We start from the raw sequence: 11362 nt of genomic DNA, 5'->3' as shown, positions 1-11362 counted from the left end.
ACTTCCTACTAATAGTAGACTTATTTCGTTTGGTCTTAATTTAGATAGTCATTATGTGTTGTGTTTGGGTGAGACTGAGTCTCGTGACCATTTATATTTTTGAGTGTGGTTATGCTAGATGATTGTGGGATCATGTTTTGCAGGTTTGTTGTGTTGTGCAACATGTCCTGCCTTGTGTGCTCGAAAAAAAAATAATGGGCATCCATGACATAAACCCTTTTTTTATCCCTTCCACTAACTGTCATTTAAAGGCGTAATCTCGGATAATCCTTATTTACTTTATCCATTCCAAAAACTAAAAAAAGTTTAATTAATAAACACATCACGTTGCAAAACCATAAATAAATAAGGAACAATAAAGGGGTTGACAACAACAAACCCCATAGCAAAAACAGGGGATCCGTCGAACGAGTGTTGAGGCGTTCTATATAAAGCCGGAGGGAGTCCCCCTTCGCAACCCATCTTTTTTCGCGACAGGGAAAGGGGGAGAGAGTTAATCCACAAAGCCTGCGGAACTCTCTTCCCCACCACAACACACAGCGTTCAACAACCTTTCTCTTACAAAAAATAAAATGTCTCCTTTCTCAAACGTTAAATTTTTCTCTGATTTCGTTATCGATGGTTTCTCTAAAGCTATCTCAAGGTGTCAACCCATTGCTCTGTTTTTTTTAAATATAATATTAGGGAACGGGACAGGGACAATGGTTTAATGATGTTTGGTGTTTTTTTTTTTTTGGTTTAGACGAGGATACTCGGCGGCATCACAAGGAGTGGTATCGAACGGAGTAAAGGAAGCAGCATCTGCGAGAATTGCCGCAGTGTTGAAGAAAACAGGAGAAGATATGGGAGCTGCTGCTGCAACTAAAGAGTACGTTTACTGGGTTCCCGACCCAAAAACCGGATTCTACAGACCCGAGAACTCCACCGCCGATATTTGCCCGGCCGAGCTCAGAGCCACGTTCTTGAGGAGGAACTAGATAAACATACATACGATTTATATCTGCGGCAGGGAGTTTCTCGAGGGAAGATCCATCCTTTCCTTCTGTTGTTTTGGTTTTTTAATTCGTCGAACGTGCTTGTTTCTTTTTATTTTTTTACCAAAATAGAATCACTAAAAGTTTAATTTTTCAAACGACACTGATTTCCTATTAATTATTGAATTTAATATTCTTTTATCGGTCTAATGTGTCATGTATGATAAAGGTACGTTCATTCAATCATGTCTTCTAAAATCATTTTCGACAGAATGTGTTTTTTATGAATTAAATATTAAATATGTCTTAGTAATAATGTATGTATAGTTTCATAGTCTAGTCCTAAGTTTAATTCTTTTTAGGGATATTCTTTTTCAAACGAGTTTATCAAATGTTCGTTTTAGTCCTTAAACTTTAACTTCGAGTTATCGAGTCTTTTTATTATTATTTTTTTAATATTAGTCTAGGTATTTTGATTTTTGTGGCATTGAGATTTTTTTATTCGAAAATATTAGACTCTCTACTAATTTTGATTTGATTTTATCTTTAATTGCTAATCGAGTAGTTATAAAGAATGCAAACAACTTTTAGTCCTTTACGTTTACAATTTTTATCCATTTGACTCTTAGAATAATATAAATCTAAATAATTAAAAAATCACATAGTTCAATTACAGATATTTTTATATATTTAGATATTTTTATATATTTAAATATTAATAGCCAAAATAATAAAAATTGTAGTATGAAACTAAAATAGTTATTTTGATTTTTTATAATTTGCGTATCAGCAGTTAATAATGAAATCGAATAAAATTGAGGAGAAACTAATATTTTTTAATAGAAAATAGTACAATCATTAATGTCATAAAATTAAAGTATGATAATTTAGTTTTAAATCTTATAACTCTTTAGATTAGCAATTAAAGACAAAATTGAACAAAATATAGTGGATGGACTGAAATTTAAATTTTAAAATAGTTTATGAACCTTCGATATACTTAAATCTTTATCTAAAAGTGCATTTGAAAAAAAATAAGGAAATATCACTAAAAAGATTTGAACTTAAGATTAGACGTTGAGATTATATATACACGATCACTTTAGGGATGACAAAAAAACCTGAATCCGACGGGGAAAATCGAAAACTGAATTAAACGGGTCGGGTTTGGGGATGATAAACGGGGACGGGGACGGGGACGGGGAAACTTATTTATTTTAAACGGGGACGGGGACGGGTTTGGTAATTCCCGCCCCGATTACCCGCCCCGATACCCGATCCGATAAATATTAAAAATAATTATTTATATATATATATATATATATATATAATATTAATAAATTTATTTTAAATAAAAAATATATATTTAATTTAAATATATATATATATACCTTGCCCGATTCCCGGCCCAATACCGAGCCAATACCCGAGCCAATACCCGGCCCAATACCCGTTTAAATAATCGTTTATGCTAAACGGGGATACACGTTTCCCCGCGGTTTTTCCCGACTACCCGACGAGGATCTCCGTTTAAATCCCCGCGGTTTTTTAAACGGGGACGTGTACCGATTTTTTAAACGGAGACGGAGGGACCAATACCCGACCCGAACCCTGCCCGTTGCCATCCCTAATCACTTGGACATATTTGATATTTATTTTATGAAAATCATATTTTGCTAAAAGTGTTTTTTAAAAACGTGGTTGGTTGAATATGCTTTTACTTACCTGATATATTTATTTTTTTGGATAATTAGATTATTATTACCCAATGAAAGCAGTAGCTGCTTCAAATCCAATACAAACAAACTAGCATGAAAAAGGGGTGTCAAGATACACAAAAAATCATACTATACCCCAATCTATTGACAATCCTATTGCTAAGTTGTATTCCTACAGTCTTTTTGATTGAGGCCAGAATCTCGTCTTCGGATCTATAGGTTCCTCGAAAAAATCTTCGATTCCTTTCTTCCCATATTGTATAATTGAGAGTGCACCAAGAAAGCTTCAATATACTAGTAAGCAAGGACTTGCCTTTCCATGTGTTATATGCCCAAGTAAGCATATTAGTCCAGGTAAGAAGAGGTTTATGAATACCTGTGAGCCGAATAATAGAATTCTAGATTGAAGCAGTTGTTTTACATTAAGCAAAGAGATGGTTTCTGGATTCCCTTGCTTCGGAACAGAGGATGCACATATCATTACCTGATATATTTGGTAAATAAAAAGTGTTATTTTAATAATTAATTGATTTTAAGTGTAAATTTGATGAATAATCTTTGAAATGGTATTATTTAGGTGAAAAGCATTTTGTTGTTGTTGATGTGTGTGTTGTACTTTTATTTACTTATTACTATATATAAACGCAATAATTATAGTATTTTTTATAGCACGAAGATGAATTTTATGACAAAAATATAAATTGAGGCTCTCATGTGACAGAAAGGACGTGAAGAAGACGAGAACCGAGCGAGTCCATAGGTCCAATTAAATTGAATATTACACTCTGTTATGTAGTACAATGAAAGTATTTCATAAATAATATATCTTTTTTTGTAATATAATATATCTAAAATAGTTAAACTAATCAATAATCATTTGACGAGTGGCAAGAGTTGTGTGCAGATATATAATTTCGTATTTTTATTTTACTTAAAAAAGTATAAAAACATAGAAAAATGTGAGAATACAAATATATTTAAAATGAGAGACATGGCTTTATATGATTTATCTGAGAATAAAAAATCAGATCAGATGGAGTTGGTTTAATATGATACGGGAGAAAGAAAGAAGAAGAATGTTTTCTAAAATAATGACTAACCCTTTTATTTGGTCTCGAAAAACCACGTGTAACATTTCCTTTTCCTCTTGGTTTAATACCAAAATAATTATATACTATTTTTTAATTTATCTTAGTATCTAATGTTATAAATATTATCACTTTAATAACGTTAATAATATTAATTTTCCTGTTAGGTGACACATGTTACAACTGATAAATTTAAAAAATATATTTAAAATTTAAAAATTAAAAACTATATATTTAAGAAATAAAAAATTTAAAATAACCTTAAATTTTAAAACTTATATTTTTAACTTACCGCCACTTTTTATTGTCAACAGAACTCCACCCAATTTCATCTCTTCCGACGATTAAAACCCTCATAAAATCGTAACTGATCGACGACCAATCAACAAAGAATTAACGTTTTATATCCCTCGAATCCTAAGATAAAAATAACGATCCTATACAATTTCAACCAATCGATAACAACTACAACGACATATGAATAGAAAGATAATAACAACTACATCGACAACGTTAATCGTGACTAAAAAGAATAACAACCTATTAAGATTATAATTTTAAATTTTGAAACTGTTTTATAATATAAAGAAAAATAAATATTTTTTTTAAAATTTCATAATATTTTTAAAAAATAAATTTCAACATTACTATATTGTAACAAGTGTCACTTATCGGGACATTAATTATGATAAGTGTCACTTAATAAAAAATTAATGTCATTAATGGTCTAAACACCTAAAATAATCATATTTATAATGTTGAGCACCTTATTGAATAATAATAATAATAAAAAGTACACTTTGGAACACTTGTTTTGATATTAAGCCCTTCCGCTTTGCGGTCCGGCTGATATGCTATTTCTAGGTATATGGATGACGTCTTCACAAATGTTATATCTTACTTTTGTGGACCTATACATTTATTACTATAGAAAATATCAGTCACCCGGCCGGCAGTCAAGTTATTCCTCATTTTTTTTTTTTTAAATAACCGTGTCCACTATGCTTTAATCCAGTTGGTTGCTTCTATTATTTGTTAAGCCACAATACCTAAAGCCCCAACTATGATTCTTCACACACATAACAAACCACTCGAATTCATATAACGCAGCCAGCAGTAACCAAACAGTGTGCAAGTACAGTGTAATTCAATGGATAAGAATTACTGTTTCTCAAACTACCAACTGGTTGGCCATTGACTCCGATCTTATGATTGCCTCATACAGGTACCGTTAGCTAAGCGTACACACCATCAACATCCAAGCCTAGGCAGTACATTTATTTACAACAGCCCTCGCACATGATTTTAGGACTTCCAACATCTAATTGAAAAAGCTCCATACCAGGAAACCTCAAACTTATTCATCCTTATATATATACTACCAGTTCCCCGCAGCAACCAGGGATTATGCTTTAATCATCACTGGCCAACGGAACAGATTTTACCTGAAAAAGAATACATGCATGCTTTAATTCTATATACTACAACGTTTACCCGAGTTTTCTAACATGAAAGTAACGCTCCTCCTTAATGAGGGATCAAAGTTGTTCACTTACCAACTCACGGAACTTGAGAATGTAGAACATTTCAAGATATCTTCGGGTCTCACGCCTCTCGAGTTTTGAGGCGTACTTCCAGAAACCATATACCCCGGCCAATGTCATCAGCCTTTCAGAATAAATATTCCATGTATACCTAACATGTAAGCAAAAGAAACTTTGCTTAAGTTCCACATTGATTGTTTAGACAATGGAGGTATAAATGTAAATTATGATTAGGAACAGACCTTTCATATATCCTCTTAAGCCCTCCATCGGATATTTTAGTCCAGTAACTTGGGTCCTCCTTGCAACGTTCAAAGAAAGTTGCCAAGAGTTCTGAAGTCTGGTCAGGGTGATACGGATCAATATGGAACCCTGATATACCATTTTCGATAATCTCTGCAGGACCACCATGGCATGTGGCAAACGTTGGAAGGCCACAAGTCATAGCTTCCACAACCGTAAGTCCGAAGGCTTCATAGAATGCAGGCTGAAAATTGAGACGGTTATTGTTATTAGAAAATCCCAAGAGGTTGTACCACAATAGCAGCATATTGCTAAAGGGAACATACCTGTACAAATATACCCTTCGAGTCGGCTATGTAGCGATATAGCTCACCATTGCGTGCTCGGTTTGTTTGTGCTGCTATCCAACGAAATTGACCATCCAACTTATACTCTTTTATAAGGCCATGCATCTTCTCAATTTCTGCCATCTCTTCTCTGTCTTTGGAATCCTTTACATCAATGTAACCAGCAACAATAACAAGGTTTGCTAATTCCCTCAGCTTAGTATTCTTGGCATAGCACTCTACCAATCCAGTCATGTTTTTAACTCGATCCAGCCTTGCCATGGAAAAGATCAAGGGCTTTGACTGATCGCTCAAACTACCACTACAAATTGAAGATGAACTTGCATAAAAAACTAGGCAAACAAAGAAAATTATATTGTAGAATTGTGCAGCAAATTTTTGCAATAAGTCCCGACTTGATATTCATCAGCTGAAAATCTCAGAGACGCATTTTACTTTACCTGCAGAAGCCTAGTAGTATTCCATTTAATGTAAAACTATTAAGATTCTTGAAAGTAGATGTCAAAATAGTAACTTAACTTCTCTTGGCAACCCACATTCTTGACTATATTCAATAAATAGAAAAAAGGGAATGGTGAGGGAAATGAAGAGAATTTAAAAGTGCCTTGTCTAATAGAACAATATGTTAGAACAAACAGAAAATGTTATTAATTCAAAGATTATGCTCTAACAGATGGTAATATATAAGCAGCAACAACTGAAGAATGAAGAAACTCACATGTGTTCATCATTCTGCTGAGGATCAAATAACAATTCTTCTATTGAGCCATGCAGTGCTGTAAGTCTCTTTTCCTTATCAGAGTAAGGAAAATAAATGCACATATCAGCCCCGGGAGATACAATGTTGAACTTTGGGTCAAAAACATCAATGCCATGAACCACTCGATACAGCCCTGGAAGAGTAAAAGCAGTGTGGCTCTCGTACTGACCAACAGTATTCTTCCTGAAGCAAGAACATTGTGACAAGCAATTTATATAATGTGAAAGGCATCACTTTTTTCGTAACATGTAATAAACTACAGAAATTCCAGTTCAAAGGCAGTTACATGTTTTAGCCAGGGGATCCATCCATATACAATAGGAAAGCAGCTGACTGAAGTGTATTAAGATGAACAATGTTCTTAAACATATTACTATAAAATAACGATAACGACATTCCATTCCAAAATGAATGGTGCTAACACTAGTCCAGTAAATAAATAGTGTATTCAACAGTAATAGAAGAAAACTTACGTTCCTGCAATCTCCTGGTATGTGCTGGTGATAATAAAATCTGCATTATTCATGGCTATTAAATCAGCAGTAAACTGACAAGAGAAGTGATATTTCTCATCAAACTTTTTCCAATATATATCTGAATCTGGATATTTTGTTTTCTCCAAAGCATGGGCAATGGTACACTGCAAAAAGTGTAATTTCGTCATTGAAGATTTAGCAACAACTACTTCACAGCATTTTGTAAGCCAACAAAGATGCGACAAGGTTTCCATCGCTGTAGTTTCCTATAATAAAATCTGGAACACCCTGCAACTCTGCTGCAATTTCACTTGCTACATCCTGATTAGACATACAAATATGAAAGTGTGTTATGAAAGAATATTATAGGAAGGAAGATAGAACTCAATAGAGAAGTAAAAAAGAAAACATCCTTCTCAAAAATAATGACTGATGAAAAATCTTCAACGACTTAAGAGAATAAAATCAATAAAGTTCAACAAAGTGAAAGTCAAAATAATTTACCTCGGCATAAGTCTCCAGATAAGGCCATACATCAAACCTTGATATCCATTTACGAAGAACCCCATGTTCTGACCTAAAAGGAACACGCAGAATATGAGTATGCTCTGTCCCAGTGACTCTTTCCAGCCTTTGATTGCAAGTAGTTCCCTTTGCATCAGGTATTAACCTGGTCACCTTGAACAAGAAGGAAGAATATGTCAAATTTACATAAGCAAAAGAAAAAAAAAATGAAGCAATCTGGGCATCTTGTCATATATACTTACAATAAGAATTCTGGGAGTAACATCAAGTCCTTGCCTCTTTATCCTTAGAAGCATTTCATTCTCTAAGGCCCGCACTTGGTCCAATATATAAACAACCTACACATTACATAGGAAATATGGTGATCATAACATGTTAAACAATAAGAAGCCATGCAATTGCAAGGGCAGAACAAAGATTCAACCCCTTAATGAACAAAAACATGGAGAAATCTCCATGCTTTCAGATTCACTACGAACCTGCCCACCAGTGTCGGGCAAACCTAAAACATTTGCTTGCCCGAAGTATCCATGTGGAGACAGAATGGCAACATTAAACACCATAGGCACTCTCCCCAGGAATGTCTCCAATGTAGATGGATCAGGAGCTTGAAGGATGTCCAAGAGAAGATGCATCATCTCCAGAACGTGTGCTGCAGTATCTCCCCACCCTCTCTCAAAACCATTCCCTGTAAACTGCATCCATACAAAAAGGAAAAACAGATGGAAATATCAAAAACTTTATTGCTCTACCCATATGCTGATAGACTCCATGAAAAAAATGTATGTGTACGTGTATATGTTTGAACGCAAATATAAACAGAACACATAAATAGACACTAACTCATATTCAAACTCGGAATATGGTGCATCAGGAGGAAGCTTAGAAAGACGATCTTCTGCCTTGGCCAGAGCAGCTTGAAGTCTGGGTACACTTAGTATACGATCATTCAACATCAATCCCTACATAGAGACCTTCGTTAGTTTATCTTGTTACAAAATTTTCATCAGAAATAGATACCCCAACATATTCCTTTCCAAATCTGTTAATTCATCACCATACAAATCACAAGGTGAAATTTTCTTGTCCTAAATCTAAAGGAACGTTATAGATGTATAAGCAGGAATACCAAATAAGGGTGAAATAGATTTTTAGGGGGGGGGGGGACCTATTATGAGTACTTACATGTCCTTTATATTTGTGAACTCTGAGGAAATTCAATAAGGGCTCCAAACAATCTTTGTTACGGAACATGTTTGAGGAAAGGTGACGGTTGAGGAATTGAACACCATTGCCAATGGATGAAGAACGGTTGGGCCGAGGAAACGATGCATTGAATGGCTCAAAATCAAGTTCAAGCACAAAATGGTTGTTATCCCTTTGCAATATGTAAAAATCAACAATCAACAAATACAATCTCCATTAGTTACAAGCTAGGACACATATAACAACCATACAATGACTTCAAAGAATGAATAAACACAAATTACAAAGAACAGGAAATAAGCTTATTAGCTTACACTCCATCAACAAGTGCTTCTTTGAAGCGAAGGTATTCGGAAACACCCAGTTGCTCCACACTGAGTTCGTGAACATTGACTCGTACGTATTCCCAAACACCAGGTCTTGGACGAACTGCTATAGCCACATACGGAGGCAGCACTATGGCCTCCTGCAGTTTTATTTTTTTTCAAAAATAAATAAATATAATATCGTAAGCAAGACCGTACAAACTCCATTTGAGAGAGATCAAGAGCTTACCTAGAAGAAACAGTAAATTAAAAATAATTTATCCAAAAAAACTAATCAGTACGAAATTATTTTCTATTTATTTACCAAATCATTAATTGCGGAGGAAAAATAAATAAAATAAAAAAGTTCTAATCAATATATTCTTTCAAAAAAACAATATATTAAAAAATAAAATAATTGATTAAAGTCCAAAAAGAGGAGAGTGTTAAAAATGACCTGTGCAGTTTTAAGGACTTCGCTAAAGAGACCATCACTAAGCCTCTCTCGAGCTTTCTCGTCGCCTACAACGTTTTCTAGTTCATCGATCAACGTATGTGGTTGCAATATTCCTTTTCCCTGAGCCACGTACCTTAAAATTCCACGAACCTAAACTTCAGTAACATAACATCTCTTTTTTTTTTCCTTTCATCGTTTTCTTAAAAACCAAACAGATAGTCAGATACTACTAAATTTAAAACCGGAAAGGAAAAAAAAAGCTAATAAATCGGAGAGTCGTGGAAGAGAGAACCTGGAGAGAAGAGCGACGAGCTCGTTACGATGAGCGGAAAGCGTGTCCTCCACGCGCTCCCTCATGCTAGGCATCCGACCTAACTTAGGATTCGCCATCAGCAAACTTTGGATATCCTCTTTCCAGTGTTAAGAAAAAGAAATCTTTGATAATTTTAAAAAGTCAAATCGAAAAAAAGGAAGATAAGAAGAAACTGAGTGAACTGTGAAGAAGTCGATAAGGTGGTATATATAGCAAATCAAAGAGGGGAATAACAGATGAAGCAGATGGTTTTGCCCTTCATCATCGGATTTGCGACACGTTGAAACGAGTTGTAATAGCGGAAAGACCAAGTTGACGCATTTTCATGTTGAAATAAATATTTATATGAGAAAATCGCCTCAGTGACCAAAAATACCTTATAATATACGATTTTAACCAATTTTTTTTTGATTTGCCAAAATGACCAATAAAATCGCAACGCGATATCAAAATCGCAACGCGATTTAGAAAATCGCAACGTTAAAAAGAAAATCGCAACGGTCAAAAGAAAATCGCAACGCGAGCTTCCAAGTTCGCAACGCGATTTAGAAGAAAATCGCAATGCGATTGATTGAATCGCAATGCGATTTATAGAATCGCAATGCGATTGAGAGAGTTGCAACGCGATTTAGAAGAGAATCGCAATGCGACTGAGAGAATCGCAATGCGACTGAGAGAATCGCAATGCGATTTAGAGAATCGCAACGCGATTTATAAAATCGCAACGTTAAAAAGAAAATCGCAACGGTCAAAAGAATAGTTAAAAAAAATTTGTTTCTTAAGAATTTTCTCTAAAAAGATAGTATCCGCGCGGACGTGTCGAAGACACGTATTACCACGACCACGACCACGACCACGACCACCACCCACGACCACGACCACGACCACGACCACGACCACGACCACGACCACGACCACGACCACGACCACGACCACGACCACGACCACGACCCGACCCGACCCGACCCGAGACGAGACGGCGGCGGCGGCGGCGCGCGAGAGTCCCCCTTGTCCTCTTTCACTCAACAAGGAAATGCAAAATACAAGCCTTAAATACCATTCCCAATAGTATTTCCAATACTATGTGGGATTGAGCATTACCAACACTTGTTCCAAATATCATTATTCTTCATAAGTTATCATCCATTACAATATGAATTAGTCGTGTTAATGAACCAATATACCTCATTAATATATGGTATTGTTGAACAAAAGAATGATGATGATGATCTTATTAAAGACCATCTAATACGAAAGAATCCAATGCATAACCGATACCTTATTGTGAAACTAATTCACATAGAGGTTGTACGTGAAAAAAAAATCTTTTACTTTTATAGTAAATATCTATCTCAATAATTTTAATATAAAAAATATATTTTTTATTTAATAATAGAATTATTTCA

The 11362-nt window shown here is 34.8% G+C and overlaps 2 protein-coding genes across 2 annotated transcripts; one reads left to right on the top strand and one right to left on the bottom strand.

The window, feature by feature from the left end:
- The first annotated feature begins 483 nt into the window (after nt 1-483).
- LOC120199410 (protein SENESCENCE-ASSOCIATED GENE 21, mitochondrial-like) lies at nt 484-1065 on the top strand. Its single transcript, XM_039200501.1, has 2 exons — nt 484-643; nt 743-1065. Exons 1-2 carry the CDS (start codon nt 573-575, stop codon nt 975-977), a joined length of 306 nt encoding a protein of 101 aa, XP_039056432.1. The 5' UTR covers nt 484-572; the 3' UTR covers nt 978-1065.
- Nucleotides 1066-4876: 3811 nt separating this feature from the next.
- LOC120199634 (sucrose synthase 2-like) lies at nt 4877-10134 on the bottom strand. Its single transcript, XM_039200666.1, has 15 exons — nt 9936-10134; nt 9644-9776; nt 9196-9347; nt 8861-9053; nt 8515-8637; nt 8155-8370; nt 7918-8013; nt 7655-7828; nt 7367-7471; nt 7148-7326; nt 6633-6857; nt 5894-6215; nt 5567-5811; nt 5337-5475; nt 4877-5225 (listed from the first exon to the last, which is right to left on the bottom strand). The coding sequence occupies exons 1-15, from the start codon at nt 10031-10033 to the stop codon at nt 5193-5195; spliced, it is 2433 nt and encodes an 810-aa protein (XP_039056597.1). The 5' UTR covers nt 10034-10134; the 3' UTR covers nt 4877-5192.
- Between the last annotated feature and the right edge of the window lie 1228 nt (nt 10135-11362).

The sequence above is a fragment of the Hibiscus syriacus genome, unplaced genomic scaffold (genome assembly GCF_006381635.1).
Source record: "Hibiscus syriacus cultivar Baekdansim isolate YM2019G1 unplaced genomic scaffold, ASM638163v2 tig00005459_pilon, whole genome shotgun sequence".
In the NCBI taxonomy this organism is placed as follows: domain Eukaryota; kingdom Viridiplantae; phylum Streptophyta; class Magnoliopsida; order Malvales; family Malvaceae; genus Hibiscus; species Hibiscus syriacus.
The sequence above is the reverse complement of the archived record's forward strand: the minus strand, read 5'-3'. Positions and strand labels throughout refer to the sequence as shown.